An 18,088-nucleotide genomic window follows, 5' to 3' on the forward strand; every position below is an offset into this window, starting at 1 on the left:
AAAACTAAACCTTCAAAATGTTAAAACTAGACCAAATTTAAATGGGACCAGATGGCAGGAACTAGCTTTCAAATAAAAAAAAAGTATCATATAAATCGGTTCACCCAGTTGGGTAACAAGCACAAAAAAATTACAGCCGAATATCTCTATCTGCTTTATTTTAAATGGAAATTTATTTTAATCCATTTTTTGTCATCTGAGTCAAATATGACTTGAATTTTAGTATCCGAAAAGTATTGCAAACGCTAGTATTTAAATAATTTGTACACAATAGTGTGTGTAACTTTAAAATCAGTCTCTACAACTAGCCTTTGTTTATTTATTCTCCTGTTATTTAGTGCGATTTATGTCCAAATTATGATTTGCCCCCAGTATCTCTTAAACAGCACTAACTCGTTCTTCACCTCAACGAAATTGCGGAACTGGCCTATATACTAATTGTGTTTATGGAAGTGAGTTTCTCTGTCCCTCTGTCTATGATAAGTCATAAGCATATCATCTATACTAATATTATAAAGAGGAAAACTTTGTTTGTTTGGTTGTAATGAATAGGCTCAAAAACTACTGGACCGATTTTAAAAATTCTTTCACCATTCGAAAGCTACATTATCCACGAGTAACATAGGCTATATTTTATTTTGGAAAAAAAATAGGTTTCCGTAAAATATTCTCGGTTAACTGAAAAAAATCAACCAATGAAATTACTTATTTTGCGTACGTGCCTAAACTACAAAAGATAGAACCATAAAATGTTAGAATTAATTGTAGATCTTATAAATATCTACAAAAAAGTCCGCGACACACTATACCTATCTATGTCGAGTGAGGCACAACAACCAAATTTTTATTTAAAAATCTTGAATTTTTTTGGACTACATTTCAACGCGTTTATTTTACTCATGCTATTAATCTTTATCAAAATAAATTATTTCATCAATAAGTACAGTTTATGTTGATAATATTTGGTCTTTGAATGATTAAAATTGGACGTTTCGTTTTGAAGTTGAGGTGAAATTAAAATATTACGTTTTCCGCTGCACGGCCCGTTGCGAAGTGGGCGTCGATAAACTGCTTTCGCGTGAAAGAGCATCTTACAAACATCCATATATTCATCCATACCTAAAAACTTTCACGTTTATAATCTTAGCAGGATCTGGCTGTACACGTACCACGGGCGAAGCCGGGGCGGACCGCTAGTAAGTATATATAATAGCCAAAAGTAGTCATTTTCATACCCTATGAGGGTATGTGCGCTTATGCGGGTATATGCGGGTATCAGTGGCGAACACTTACTCGCTCTCCGCCTCGGCGACGGTGCACTTATACTGCGCGGTCGAAAACAGGCAGATGTCCGCAAACTGCCGCACGGAGACTTTAATCCGCTTCACGGAGCGGTTGGAGTTGTTGGCTATGTGCACGTTCACGGCAATGTTCTCGCCGTGGTGGTATAGTTCCTGCAAAGTGTAAAATTTTGTTTAATATGGTGGTATTTTAATTATTTAAATACGATTTTATACGTCGCCGTAGGATCTTTGGTGGCAGGTTCGGTAATAAGATACAAATTTTAAACTAGCTTCTCGTCCAGCTCCATTAAACTAACATAGTGTGAGGTTGAATAACAAATGAGGGTCACGGCATATCTTAGGCATGGTACTCAAGAAGTTACGTTTGAACGATATCGTGCAGTGAAGTTGTGAGACTTATTATACATTTTAATTTTCATTATATATTTATTTGTGGAGCATTAAGTATTCATTTAATCATTTTACTATATTTATGGCCCTGAAATGGATGGATATTACGTTTTATTAATATAATACATTCATGGTTACTTTCTAAGTAGTACTTGTAAAAGTACCAGTAATTATTTAGTGCAAATTATTAATTTAACCTCACCTTGTCTAAAGACGCTTCCAAATACAATTTGTTGGGGCTCATCATGAACTCCTTGGACACTTCGACGGACGGCTGCTCCCCTTGCTTGCTCGGCGCGTACATTATCTTCCTAATTGCGAGGCGTACTGAGTTTCTAGAAACATCGATTGTTACTATTAAAGACATAAAAAAAAACTGAATTTCGAAGTTATTCTGTTCAATCTGCCAGGTTTGTTATGGATGGACACATATATAAAGTTATATGTTATTTAGTCGAGCCAACAAGAGATTTTTGTTAAAGTTTTTTCATTATTTATTTTCAACTCACCTCTTGTGCGGCTTGTCATCTTGCAGATCGGCGACGAACGCCTTCAGCTCGTAGTCCACGCCGCACGGCTTGCCCGTGTCCCCCGGCGCGGGCTGCAGCGTGACGGAGGCGGGGCAGTGCGGCGGCAGCTCGAAGTAGAACGGGTGCGCGGACGGGCCCAGCTTGCGCACCAGCCGCTCCTGCAGCCGGGTCAGCGGCCGCTTCTGCGTGTTCGTGGGCGGGTATATCTGGCAGAGGTGGGGGCGTGTATCAGACGGGGAATATTAGACACATAAAAGATGAGCGCATACACATTCAATGTTTTCACGTACGTTTCAACGTGTCAAGCGAACTATGCTACGCGTTGTAGTAAAATAAAGACATATCTTTATAATGTGCAGTGCAAAACATCCGTGAGTATTTAAAACATTTTCGCATACGAGTATTTCGAAACACTTTGGAAACATAATAAAAACAGAAGCCTGTTATAATTACGCATAACTCAATTACATAAAAATACATATGGTCCTATCAAGAATATATTCACATCATCATCACTCATTGTAGGGTTGGCGAAAGTGTTTTTCGAAAAAGGGAAGGATTATGTTAGCTGGCAATGGATCCCTTATTTATTTTCATTGAAACGGAACAGGCGGCCTCATATTACGATGTTACATAAATAACTCCACATTTCGATGTTAAAAGACAACTCAGGCGACGGCCTACTGCATATTGAAATCAAACTGTCAAGTGTTAGCTTATAGTCACGCACACCTAAGCAAAATTAGCAATGTTCAACCTTATGTCTTGCAAAACAGTCGTCACTTACCTGTTCAGCAGCCAGGTACAGGTCCTTGCGAAAGGTCAAACCTAGAACGTCCAAGTCCTCTCGCCCATAGCGGAACGCGGCCAGCACATGGCCAAAGACTTTTCGATCTTTGACGTACTCTGGGTCTATGAGAACAACGCCATCTGGAACGGGTTACGATCGGGTGATATTAGTGTTGGGTTGTTATAAGGTTGATTTTTCATCGCTTTAGATATTTGTATTGTGAAAAAATGGATTAATACATGTAATAGTTACAGTCAGACTACCTTGAGAGAAAAAGAGACCATAAATAAGGAATATTTACTACGCTAAGCATACATCACCAAATAATGAATAGACATAATTTATTACAAATTAAAGTCAAACATCTTTTACAAAAACCAAAGGCTCTATTGTGACTATCATTATGACAAAACGTTATTGCGGATATTAAATGATACTTCATACATACCAATCGGGTCTACGTGTGTGATGTGGTCTACGAAATCTCGTTTTCCTAAATACACTGTTATCTGGAAAAGAAAAGTGTTTAATTAATACCAAGTACAATTGCATCTAACCTTACATAACCCGCTTATGTACACTAAATATTAGTTTTCAAAAATGTAAATGGTAATTTTACTTTACAATCAAAAACGATAAATTTATTGAATTTAGTGAGCGGTTTTTGTCATGTTCGTCAAATAAATAGTAATAAGTTTTGCGTGATATTAGTAGTGTGTATAAAAAATGTTATGATTTTCACATGTAATGAAATAGATCAAAAATATTGGATGAAAATCGTAGCCAGTCGCACTGTCAGCGGCAGTTGCATTAAAAAATGCAATAAACTTTATTTCCTGTACTCAACAAGGCAAGGAAAGAAGAGTGTATCACTCGTCTGTAAAACAATTCAAAATACAGTCGATTTTAAATCGGTTATCCCTTTTTATTTTTCCTTTCACTGTATATTAATATGCATATATATAATCATAACAAATGAACGTGTATCTAAAGACTACATAAAGACTACCAATTAATACAATCTTACCAGTCACAATTTTCACAAGTACATATTTGAGTACATCTGCGAAAATAATCCAATTTGTGCTTGTGAAGACATATAACATTGCTAATTGGCCAAGTAAAGGAATTCCAATTAATTTAAATTCATATCCAATATACTCCATGCGAGATAAAAGGACTATCAGGCAATAAGTCATGCGATACGGTGCGGACAATTTGATCGTAGTTACATAATCTCGGCTAGATTTCCGTGACCTAAAATGCATGCCCTGGCAAGCTTTAAGTCCTAAGCGTGCTTAAATTTTAGAATTGAGATAACATTTTATTAATGGAATACTACTGGCATATGTAATTTTATCTGTGCAAAATTGAAATGTAATGAATTAAATGAAATAAAAATATCATATATTTCAAGCCGAATTTCGTTCAGGTGTGGTAATTTCCCCGATGCGAGGCGGCCCAATTCGTGCCGAAGCGTGCTCCTCCATATTTAATTTATTGAACACTCGCTTTTGCCCGCGGCGTCGCACGTGTTAAATTCGGAGTATATTAATAGATGTTATTATACATATAATCCTTGCGTTTGAATCACTCAATCTATTTAAAAAAAACCTTCAAAATCTTTCGTAGTTCTAAAGATCTAAGCATACATACAAACATACATAGGGATACACACGGAAAGCGACTTTGCTTTATACTATTTACTCCCATGGAGCATTTAATCGGGCGAGAATTCTGTATAGCGAATTTCATCATCAAAGCAGTTTCAGTATAATTGACGGACAAACATACAAACTTACAAACTTTTTTTAAGAAAAATCACAATCGAGATGAATAAAAACGTGAGAATGTTGAAATATAGAAGTTTAGTCAATAAATCGTTATTTAATTGAATTGCTCCAAGGATAAGGTTTGCGAAAACTTTCAATTCTGCATTGAGGCTAATTTTTAGATACAAAAGCTGCAGTACAAAAAAACAGAACAGAAATTATGTCGAATCCAGAGTCACGATCTAAAGTTTTATGTAATTATTGAACTTATAAATGATTGGTATGAAATTTAAATGCGTGTGGAATATTTCATGAACTCGCTGCTTACATCTTATCTATCCATTCTAAATCATAGTTTCTGTATTAAAAATAAAAATCCAAAAGGTTGAGAGTTTGGTAGAGATGACTTTTAGCCATAAGGCCATCATCTTCCGTACCTTTGCCCGCAAAAATATTAAGCATTCTGTAGCACGTTCTCTGGCATCTCAAAGCACTTTAACATCAAGATAATATTATATCTATAATCGCTAATGTAAATCGCTTCATGCGTAGATGTCTCACACTTACATAACTGCGATAGTCGTGTCCCACTACGGACGCTGCAGTCACGACAATATGTACGCCCGTGAAGGCATAACAAAGACTCACAAAACCATATGACATGCGCTTTTGATCAGCGTAACTAACAGCTAAATTGTACAACAAATACGAACAGTATTTACAAACAAACAAACGGTTAGGCAAATCATTACGAAATGTAAATAATTCGCCGGGAATAATGTCATGTTAACCGCACAATTAACAATGTTTGTATTTTATTTGTACAATTCGCAAATTTATTTTAATGAAACTGTCACATTATGTCTGGCCTTAAATTTTAAAATTATTTCAGTAAAATGAACGATTTCTTTCATTTCGAGTATAAATAAATAAGCTTAAGGCAGTTAATTCAAGTTCAAGTTAAACGAATTTGAAATGTATCTACATTCTATTATATATTGGTGAAACTCTTATTGGACCGAAGTTCCTTATCACGCGTCGTGAAAGGTGGCTAGACGGAAACAATTTCACGAAAAGTTGTGACGACACTTTTTGCTATAGTAAGCTATTGTAAGCTGTGCGGCGTGCGCATGTTTCTCTGTCTCTCTCTCTCTCTCTCTTATAGAAACGAAAGGAACTTCTTTCCATCCGGATGTCCCTTGCATCATTTGTCATAAATCCTATTATCCTATTAGTATATCCTACTAATATTATAAATGCGAAAGTTTGTAAGGATGTGTGTGTGTTTGTCGCTCTTCCACGCAAAAGCTACTGAACCGATTGCGATGAAATTTCGTACTGAGACAGCTGGACAACTGGAATAACATATAGGCAACTTTTATCGCGATATTCCTACGGGATACGTATTTATGCGGGTGAAACGGGGCGCAGCTAGTTATCAATGTATATTGAAATACGGTCTTCGTTACGTGTTTGTATATTTTGTACTGTAAGTGAAAGATGTATGAAAAAATAAAACAAAGACAAATAAAGTCAATAATCTACTCATACCTTTCCATTGGGAGAGCTCTTCTTGAATACGCGTGTCGCTTGTCTCTGCTTGTTGCTGCCACCGTCGTCCATTGTGTCGCCGCGCCCACCGCACCTCTGGAAACAAAAAACAAATCTAGAATTGTATTACTCATAAAGAGGTAAAAGTTTGGGGATTACCTTTCGATCCTAATCTTTTTGTCATCGAGTAATCATAGGCAATGATCATAAAATACTTTCAATATCCAATTGTTTTAATTATAAATGATAATTTGGTACCGTATATGGTTGGTAAATAACACAGTAGTACCAAAAAGCGAATATGGACACAAGCCATGGCCCTTCATCAACTAGGAAAGATATGATGATTTTCAAACGGCTGAACAGAGTGTCATGTAACATGGTTAAGAACAATCTGGACTATATCATGCATGATATAAAAAATATCGAATATCTTTTTATCCGATCGGGAGCTATAATAAAAACCCCTCTCTTTTTGCGTCGGGTGTTAAAACATACCTTATAAGATACAAACAAACCGAAAGAATTAAGCAAGTTATTCTTTTGAGGTATTATAGTTGTAAGAGAGGAGCTCAATAAAAAGTTAAGGGCCGTGTAGGGGACACGGGCCTGTACCTGTGGGGTATGGGGCAGATACTATACACTGGTTTATTGATCGATTTTCTGTATGACGCTCGATAGTCCAACAAAATATTCATTATACGATTCCACAACTGCAGATGTACAATTAACACTACCACACGTTGGTATTAGACACGTATAATATGTTTGTATTGTTTATATAATGTATGTATGTATGTATGTATGTTTATTTCTTCTGAATGACACTCCACCAAGGGGCTACTGAAAATCAGCGCTGCCCATTACGCGTAGCACATGCTGAGTAGTTACCCTTTATAGCACCACACCGTTTAGTCATAATTTCACTTTTTAATTTTAATTTAACTGTGTGTAAATGTGGTGGTGTTAAATAAACATTATTTCTTTCTTTCGTTCTATTATATACACAGGCATTCTATAGTCTAGACCTTTCAACAATATTATGGACAAAACTTACTAAAGGCCTTGGAATCGCTCTAGTTTGCTAGTTTAGTATCGATTATTCGAAATGGAAGTTAAATCGGCTTAAAAATTCAATGAAAAGTAATTAGTTGTGAAGCATTCTGTTATTATCCAATTTTTATGCTTCAAATGAGTATTTCTTATAATTATTGTATATTTATTTTACAAACATACGATATATATGATATTTCACATAATACGACATATAGTACAAAGAAAGGACGGTATACCTTTATTGCTTTATATGGAACCACTGATGTGAATAAATTCTGACTTCGATAGATGGAATGTTAAACACATTCAGAAACTTTTATTAGCTCTAATGTCTGTGAGGATAGATGATGGAAGGATGTTTATAACTTTTAAAAGTAAAAAAGGCCGAATGTGCTTCGGTGTAATCTCGCACATAAATAGTATTCAGTAAAGGCATCTTTTATCCTGGTATCACGCGAAAGAAGCCGTGGGCTGAAGCTACTGGAAGAAGATAGCATAAGGGGGTTGAATGGTAAAACATTTTAACCAACGGAACTTTGGCAAAATTTAAAAATCGTCGTCTAAGCGCATTTAATTAAAAATAACAAAAAAAAAAATAGGTTTACACTTACCATTTTCAATATTTTAAAATATATGACTAGATAAAGAAGACTAGAAAGTTTATAAAACGTAACGTTAATTAATTATATCGTCATTTGAACTTTACATTATTACGATGCAAATAAAAACTCCTTCTTCACCAAATCAAGATAAAACTATAAAATCAGCGCTTGCCAACTACGAACAGACTCAAAATTCCCGCCTTTTGCGTTCCAACGTCCGCGCGCGTCAAAAGTGACATATAAACTGTTTCTATGTTGATAAAACAGGTAAATATTATATCGTATTATGCGTACAACCTTTGGTGTCATGCAAAACATTATAACTTGTGACGTCAAGTTCTAGGTAAGTAACGGTGTGGTGATACGATGAGCCCATAATAAGGCCCTGAATACACTGAGAGATTCACTTTTCCAATACCGATTTCATTATGAAGAAGAGCTAAATGAGTTACCGGTTTAATTGAATTGGTATCAACACGGCGAGTGAAGGCGCCTATTAGTACGCTGCTAGGTACGGAGGAGAATTAAATTATCCACGCTTTTAGAGTTAAAATTGTATCAACATCATAACATACGATGATTTATGTGATATGCACTTCAAACCTTTAATTTTAATTATCTATCAACATAAAGTATAAAATTTTGTCATATAAAATTATAAAACACCAAAAATAATAAACTTTAATTCATTCCATCAAATGTTATGTGAAATAAAGTAATTTTATATGTAATAAGCTAAAAAAGTTCAAATAACGTCTGCACTGTCTACCGCGAGTTTGCGTCAACAGATTTGCCTCATAGCTTGTTGATTCATACAAGGAACTTAATGTCTGATGACAATGTGAACTTCTATAACCCATAACATCTTTCTTTCTGTAGGTTTCAATAGAACTGGTTTTGAAATGTATCATGATTCAAGTGTGACGTGCGATATTATGAATGAAACATGTGCCCATAAGGTTAAATATTTGTTTTTATTAGATAGGGCCTATACTTTATACCAAGGTCAGTTTGTGCTGAATTCCATGGGCATCTGTTATGACTGTTTGTTAAGATTTGAAAAAAAAAGTGATATATTGCAAAGATAAGGTAACGTTCTAAAATTATGATTAAATCTAAGTATACTAATGTTATAAAGTTGATGAGGTTGTTTGTTTGTTTGAACGCGCTAATCTCAGGAACTACTGGTCTGTTTTGAAAAATTCTTTCAGTTTTAGGTAGCCCATTTATTGAGGAAGGCTTTAAGCTATATATGTACCACAGGCAAAATCGGTGCGGACCGTCAGTGTGTGGTTAGACTCGTTACGACTACGAAAGATTGTGAATACTGTCAGCATTATCTTACACTAGATGATAAAGGCAAAAGAACGGCTGAGTTGTATATGGTAATTAACATACTCTATCTGAACCGAAGTGTTAATTTATTAAGTATTTAAGATTCAACGCTGACAAACGATTTTCTGACGTCAAATAACGTCTCCCTAACGGACCGGTCAAAGCACGTAACACCTGAGACTGTCAGCTGCGTCTACTGAGTCAGCACTCATAGTAGTAATAGATTTGGAGAAGGTCTTCGTCACCAAAACTATGACTGGTTGGATAAAAACGTTTTTGACGTGACGTGACAATAGATCTGTCTCAACCGGATACTGGCAACTCAAATAAACTGAGATAAAAAACACTTCTCAATGGTACTCTAATCAGAATCTGGGCTGTTACTATAACATATTAAAGCAGTACTAATTCCATCGTACAAGAATGACAGAGCTATATAGGTTACCACCCAGAGCAGTTACTTCTTAGTAATCTGTTACATAGATATAATATAGTAGCGAAGAATTCACTACACATTTTGTTTATCTTTTCACTTTTCAGAAGTATTTCCTATACGTACCTATTCCCATTCGATAGCCGTGTATTTTAAAACGTTCGTATTATATGTCACTAGAAATTTGCACAAAATCAGCACTGGGTATTCTATGTACTTCAAAGCGGTGATAATACATCTAGAGTAGTACCCAGCTAAGCCCCGTGTATTCAAATAACTGATAAGTAAATTGGTACTACGAAACAACTAGGTCTAACCTATTAACAATTTGATAAGAACGTAGGTACTTTAATATTAAATCTACATTCTGCAATACGTATGAAACAATTAAATGTATCTACTTAATTAAAACAAATTAATTAAGTAAATACAATATAATAATTATACTAAAAATACAGTATTTCAATGGGGTACAAATTTGTTTTATTTTTTCTAATTTTGCCTTCTAATATAGTGGTAAACTTATATCAAGTATCCAATGGTTATGAGTTTATGAAAAACATAGAATTTTTCCGTTTCCTTAACAAAAATATACTTTTAAAAATTCTGGTTTATATTTTAAATTCATAGCCTTAAAAATCCATACTGCCCTATGCTTCAACCATTTTTCAAAGTTGCATTCAAATAAGATGTGCGCGTGAGAAAGATGATGAATAAAATATAAGAAACTCACTTAAAACTCTGGTCGGCTCCAGGTTTCAACAACTCCGTCCGCTACTCTTGCGCCGCGCCGCCCTAAAACAAATAAATAATTACGTATTCAGTGTAAATTCATCTTATTCATTAATAAAACACATACAACAAGGGAGTTAAAAATAGGTTGTTATGATGTGTTTATTTTAATTCAAAATATTTATACAAGTTTAAACACATTTAATAAACAAATAAAAAATGAGGAAATGTAAATAAAACGTACAGGAAAAACAAGGTTCTGCTCATATCTATAACTTCCAAGCAATAAAATGCGCGATAAACACAGCGAAACACGAACTCAAAAATGAAAAATTTAACCGTCACACGAAATGAAATACGCGAGGCAATGTGGCGGATAAAAAATTTACTCAACAATAAAACATGAAATGCAACACTGAAATTTGTTTTACAATTAAACACATCGTTAGAAACTAAACAAACCAGCGTTTCTCAGAAGCTTAGTTCTAAATAACAACTGTAATGGGTTTCTCGTATTTTCTCATATTCGTACGCAATATTACGCCATTCGGTATATCCCAGAGATACGTAAAATACACAAATGATTGACATGTTGATTAACCTCGCCAAATGTTTGCAAAAAACTCGCTACAAACTTTTCCCCGCCAATGTCATGCTTTGTTTTCAATGGAGAAGAGTATGAAAAACGAACCATGTGTAATGTCTGTTGAGTGATACGTATTTCCCATTTTATTTCTAAAATTTTACGAGGCAATACAATAATACTGTATTTTAGATGTAGAAAATGTTTCTCTATAGATAAATAGATGGAGCTTGTCGCAATATTCATATTTTATTTAATACCCCTGTTGTGTTGTGTGTAATAGTTTATTTAACATTATTAATCAATCGAAATAATAATAATAGCTGATGAGAGAATTGGTAGTTCGCCCGATCACAACAGCTCATTAACATTTGAAGAGAAAGGGCCTTTCCAAATGCGTAACCAGTTTTTAAAGATTAAGAGATAAAAAAGGATTACTGACGGCTATAAAGGAGTAGACTAGGAAAAGTGAGAAAACGGATACAGGTACCTGGCACCTTCTCTCATAGCATGAAACACAATATAAATAGTGAAATAGTAACATTCCTCTGATACTATTTCACGCCGATCTAGTTATATCGGAGTGTGGTACCTTCACCGGTGCAAGCTGACCCAATTCGTGCCGAAGCGTGCTCGACTCTCAAATTAAATAAAGAATAAAAATCAGACAAAAAGTTTCTTATTAATGGAATAAACCATTAAGAAATATAACACAATAGTCGATAGAATTCATTCCAATTAACATTTATTATTTTTGTATTATGTACCATATCTATGTATATATTGCGTTGTAAATAAAAATTCGAACTGCTTATACCCTCGATATCATCCAAAGAATTGAACTCAGAATAATAATCAAGCATTCTAGACGAAATAAAGTCCAATACTGGAATCAATATTCTTCCACTTGGTATTACAAATAACGAATTTCCTCCACGAGTGTCAAGCGACCGAATGCATAACAACCAATAGGGGAACTGATAAATAAACGGGTTAAAACAAATCGGAGCTAGAACATTCTAGAATATAACAAATAATATCATGGTTACCTTAGTTTTCGTTTGTCGTTAATAATATATCAAACTAGCGGTCCTCAATAAATTGGCTATAGCCTTCCTCAAATAAATGGGCTATCTAACCTGAAAGAATTTTTCAAATCAGACCAGTAGTTCCTGAGATTAGTGCGATCAAACAAACAAACAATCAAACTCTTCAGCTTTATAATATTAGTGTGGATTAAATAATAATAGTTTATAAAATCATCTTTATTCAACCTTCAATAGTGAATTGGCAGGTAAAAAAATAAAAAAACAGACTAAACTATGTTCACTCAAAATAAAATCTCACTCCAGCTGTTAATAACACCGCTTCTAAAAACAAAATCGGAATACACATATTGAATTATTCAAACTTATGGTAACCTATCTATAATAGTCTATGATTTATGCAATACATAGTTTATGAAAATAACATCCTCATTATACGTTATAGAAAATCGCAATACGATTGAATACCTTCATCAGATGTGATTCTCAAGTTTGTTTACCGGTACATACTATTCATGTATACTGTATATTATATATGTATAGTGTATACAGGTATATGGGTTCTCTGATTGAGCATTGATAGCATCGTCCCTCGTGATTGGAATCTTTCCGGGAAATATCTAACAATCTAAGGGCTTTTTAGGCTTAGAAGTGAAGTTGCCAAGTCGCCCTTTACTAAGGCAACTTTTATTTGCGAATGAGACCTGGGGTGGCAGATAATGTATAAAGATAAATACGTTTGATTAATCTTGAATACCCAGTTGTATAAAAAACTATGAAATTAAATTGTTATATGCTAGAAAGTGAACATTTATAGTTTACGTATATTTCCCCAGTGTAGCGTTTGGTCCAGACTCGTCCTAGTTTGCGGATAATTTCACTGACGACCGAGGGAATTATGTGCAGGTCATAATTTCAAATAACTTTTTTAATACTATTACTAATTCGGGTTGAGTTCTACCCATATGGACAAATTACATATCAATACTTATCCTAATTTAACAAAAATTGTATCATTTGGTGCCTGCAAGACAGTTGCTTTTACAAGCCACCATTTGCATTGAATAAGGTGCGTTATTGGTGAGTAAATCCATAAACAAAAAAAAAAACGTGGCTTTGTATGTTATTAACTACAATAATACTATTTATAACTATAAAGTTCTCTTAGATTCCAATTCTCTTAGATTCGATAGTAAAAACAGAGCTCGAAGCTTTCAATGTATCTTAATATAGTTTGTAAATCATACAGTATCCGAAATTACACATAACTCAATATTGAAGAATACAATATTTATTATTTCGTCGTTGGAAATGGTCCGTGAAAAGAAAACTATATCGTGTGCTACGTGAAAATAAGGTTCAAAATTTCCTAGCGAAAATTTTCTAACACAAAGCGAGCACGTGTAGCGGGAGCACTATGAAAACTAAACTAATGATATGACTTACTTAAACTTTTATTTCATGATAATAACCAGTCACTCGAAACTCACTCTCTAACAAGAGTAAATCTCTATAAAATCCCATCTATTTCTAAAAAATTTTTGACCTTTGTAGTGCTAAGGCAATATTATCATTTTTTAAGAGAAATGCTTACCCAAGGCCTTCGGGAAAAGGGCCGTGGGCCGTGGGTAATTTCGTCTCCCACTGCAATACTGCATAAACTCCACTATGTCCCTTCGAGTCGCTTTGGTGAAAGGGCCTCGGGTACTAAACCTGAAGCTAGACAGTGTGGTTTCGATTGCCACTATTGTACCATATTTTATGATAAACTATATGTTAATTAATTAATTCAGTATATTTATATACATTTATGAATGGTCAGTATCACCAGCTTTATTAATTATATGGAGTAGAGAACGTATAAAGCTATGCTTTTCACATTTCATTTTTATTTCACTTACAAGGGATGCCTCTAATGAAGATACACGACGCGATGTAAATATCTAAATTGCACACAAAATCCACTCGGCTCACTCTGTCGCACATTTGCAAGTGTAATGAGGCGCTTCCACATACAGCTATTGTATTACGTGTTTTCCGTCGACATTAGCATGTCCTTTGACAAAATATTATCCAATTACTGTTGAGACTCGGACATGGGTTGAAACGTCATGGAGCTAAAACATATGTAAGAACAGTAGGTTTGTACGTGGAATCAATTAATACATTTAGAATTGTAGAGGCAAGCCGCGGGAATTTCAATATGAATTCCCAAAAGGTTATCTTGTAAGCATTTCAGAGTGATCTCTTCACCTGAGTGACACCTATAAACCACATATTATATAGATTTTTTCGTATAACAGTATTGATGTTTTTTTTTTGATGCCATAAGCAATAGTAGTAACATTTGTTTTATGACATAAGCATTGAGCTGGTGGTTCGCCTGATGGTACGCGATCATGAAATGCGCTAACGGCTTTTAAAGGGAAAAGGATAAGGACAGTATTGACGACTGGAAAGAAGGAATGGACTGGGAAGGGTGAGGAAAAGGAAAGAAAACAATTTCATAACGGGCGGGAGCCTTATGAAATTGTAATTTAAAATTATAACAAATTATATGGTCAGAGCGACCCATCAGCTCAATAGCCCGCGCTCACACAAAAAAAAAACCAACTTACAATCTTAACGACTCCATTTTTATCTGGAAAAGTTAAATGACTATAGTATTATGGGTCTTCTGTTACACCGTGACGCTTCGGTCCACTGTAGTGTTGCAGTAACTTTTGAAATAGCTTATTGCAACTTCATGAAACTGTTAGCTAGTTCAAGCTTTAGCTGTAGCATAGTTCATTATCTCTGCGCTAGCGGTCTGTCCCGGGTTCACCTGTGGTAAATACAGGGTGGAAATTTTTGATGGGCCCCGTTGGAAAAGTAATTCAAACACTGGATATAGCAATATTTATTGTAAATACATATATTTATTTATAAAAAACGATCACTACTGAAAGAGAAATAGCAAAGGCATTCAAATGAACCTAACTATGCATAAAGCTCCTTTTTATTTTTTTCATTTTTATAGCAATTGGTTTTATTACTCTAGTCACATCGATATAATCTCTCTATTACGGCGTAAAATAAAGACAAATAAACAAAAACAAATAAATAACAATCACACTTTCCTATTTATAATATTAATAAGGATAGATTTGACAATTATAAATTTAAAAAATACGATAATTTGAGTTGAATAATTTTAAATTTATGTTACGGGTAACAGTTAAAAAACAATGTAGTCCAGTACCCATATTAAATTTAAAACGAAAGCGTTTTGAAAAAATAATTTATGATAACGACAAAAGACATAAAAAGGGCCTTTTGCACCTTTCCGTGAAAAGTTTTCAATTTATTTGCGATATTAAATTCTTAGCGACAATATTTAAAAACCTTTTTCAGGGAATTAATTGCAAAATAAAAACCAACTAGAATATTTTGTTTCCATAAATAAAATTACCTTTAGCTATGAAACTGATCACAACACATTTATATTCTAGTAGAAACATTATACTCGGTAATTAATGAAGTTCGTGGTAATTTAGGAGAACATAATTCTGAATAATTGATGCTATATATTGTTACAAATTAGATTAATTTAGTAGAAGACTTTATTATTTTCATATCATATATAGGTTATATCTTAAATAATTTATATATTTAACTAGCGCTCCGCCGCGATTTCACTCGTTGTATCTTATTACTCTTCATAAGAAATTTGGTTATGTTTTAGCAAAAAAGGTTAAGAAAATGGCCGAATTGGTCCGAAAAAAATGGCCGTTGTCAAGTTTTACGCTTAGCAAAACATTTGGCGATTTATTCTTGTTTATAGAGATTACAATATACCATTTCTAATTTGTTTTTAATGCATTATATAAGCTATTGAACCAAATCCTTATCATTTATTATTATTACTGTATACTTACCTATAATATATCAATCTCATAAAACAAACATTGGCAGAACAATATACGACAAGAAAAATACGACTTCTAATATTGTTTCCAACAAAACTTGACTGAACTGCAAATAAGATAAATGTATTTCACATAAAGAGACTCTCGAAGCAATTACGTCAATATTGAGTCAATTAAGGAGGTGACGATCTCCAAATACCATATATGTCCTTTGAAATATATCTTAGAAGGGACGAAATACAGAGATTAATTCGCCCAATAGATGATAAAGTTTGGGTGAGCTTATCAGAATTCCGGAACACATATCGATGGTAGTACAATTTAAGCCTTAACCCTTTACACCCGACCGTATTCGATACTACGAGTAACTTTAAAAAAGTCCCACGATCCAGCGGATTCTTTTTTTTTTTTATGTCATAGCGGGCAGCTGAGCTGGTGGTTCGCCTGATGGTAAGCGATCACCACCGCCCATAAACATTCGCAAAGGTAGTACCTCTGTGAATGCGCCGCCCGCTTTTATGGGGTAAGGGAAAAGGAAAGGATTAACGACTGGAAAGAAGGAATGGACTAGGACGGGTGAGGAAAAGGAAACGGGCCTCCGGCTCCCCCACTCACCGTACGAAACACAGTGGCATGCCACTATTTCACGCCGGTTTTCTGTGGGGGTGTGGTACTTCCCCGGTGCGAGCTGGCCCAATTCGTGCCGAAGCGTGCTCGACTCCCACAAATATTTTATTTTTGTAAAGTGTTACACCACTTCTAACTGAAGTATCGAATAACTGTAATAACTGAAGAAAATATCGGCTGAACGGTTCATAATTTTTGAAATCTTGGATTTGTCTTCGTTTTTTTTTTACCAAAATCATATTATACAATACAATACAATACAAATACACAAATAGTGACAGCTTTTTAACTGACAGATAAACTAAACTGAACGAACACATATCGAGGTTGTCAAACTGGCAATAAGTCACTTTTAATTGTCTTCGAGATAAAACCCATGAACATTTTCTGTTGTAATACTCACGCTTACTGAAACCCTGACCACTAACATACATACACAACACACACACAAGTATAAGACGCCTTTACCAAATGTTTCTTTCCCAACACGTATGTAAACATTTGTCCTAATATTTGCATGCACCGCATATCCCGGTTAAGTCGTTATGCGGATATGAAAATACCATTTCAATTTTATATTGCAATGTAAAATCATTCCCTGCTCAGCAATAAAGCTAGGGTTACTATTTTTTATATAAAATATTATAGCATTTTAATAACTACAAAAAAAACATCTACAGTGGGCACTTAGAATCTAAAAGTATGCAAACATCCCTTAATAAAATCGTCCTACGTTTAATTGTATTCAACATTCAAATGAATTTATAAAAAACTTCGTATCGGATAAGAATCAAATTCATTTTACCAATTCCCAGACCACCGTAATTTCATTATTCATAACTTCAAAGCTAAACAACTAAGCAATATATAATTATCCCATACATAGGTGAAATATCGTAAATACCGATATTATGTAACGGTTGGCAACCCTAATTACAACTGACCTTGCCCTAGTAATTATACATGTGTGCATATGATGACGTCACGTGTCGAAACTAAACCGGCTGCAACGTGCAGGTTGCACTGAGGCTCAGATTTGATACAAGTGACATAATGACGCTCTTATCGGTCAATATGTCATTAGCAATCAATCCAAGCGTAAGCACAAATAAGCTTTTATTTGATTTCGGAATAATTTTGGGCATTATCATAATTACCATTTTATCGTTTCATTAGTTACTGGATAAACACGCGGAACATATTATGGAACTGTGGCTCATTTTATAAAATTACTAGCTCTTGTCCACGGCTTCGCACGCGTTTAATTCGTTACACCTAAACTTTCCTCTTGAATCACTCTTTCTATTGAAAGAATCCACCAAAATCCGTTGCATAGTTTTAAAGATTTAAGCATACATAGGGACAGAAAGCGACTTTGTTTTATACTATGGACTGAAGTGTCAAATAACATTCGTCGAAATTTGACAAT

The 18,088-nt window shown here is 34.5% G+C and overlaps 1 protein-coding gene across 2 annotated transcripts in view; it reads right to left on the reverse strand.

Moving 5' to 3' along the window:
• Window positions 1–18,088, reverse strand: part of LOC119838793 (beta-arrestin-1) — an 83,603-nt gene that overhangs the window by 4,617 nt on the left and 60,898 nt on the right. For both annotated transcript variants that reach the window (XM_038364908.1, XM_038364910.1), the window contains exons 3-9: window positions 10,497–10,558; window positions 6,338–6,433; window positions 3,463–3,523; window positions 3,012–3,154; window positions 2,204–2,430; window positions 1,897–2,029; window positions 1,294–1,454 (exon numbers count right to left, since the gene is read on the reverse strand). In XM_038364908.1, the coding sequence (XP_038220836.1) occupies window positions 1,294–1,454; window positions 1,897–2,029; window positions 2,204–2,430; window positions 3,012–3,154; window positions 3,463–3,523; window positions 6,338–6,409 (797 nt within the window). In that variant the 5' untranslated portion in view covers window positions 6,410–6,433; window positions 10,497–10,558. The remainder of the gene's footprint in view (window positions 1–1,293; window positions 1,455–1,896; window positions 2,030–2,203; window positions 2,431–3,011; window positions 3,155–3,462; window positions 3,524–6,337; window positions 6,434–10,496; window positions 10,559–18,088) is intronic.

Source organism: Zerene cesonia, unplaced genomic scaffold (assembly GCF_012273895.1).
Source record: "Zerene cesonia ecotype Mississippi unplaced genomic scaffold, Zerene_cesonia_1.1 Zces_u005, whole genome shotgun sequence".
NCBI classification, from domain to species: Eukaryota; Metazoa; Arthropoda; class Insecta; order Lepidoptera; family Pieridae; genus Zerene; species Zerene cesonia.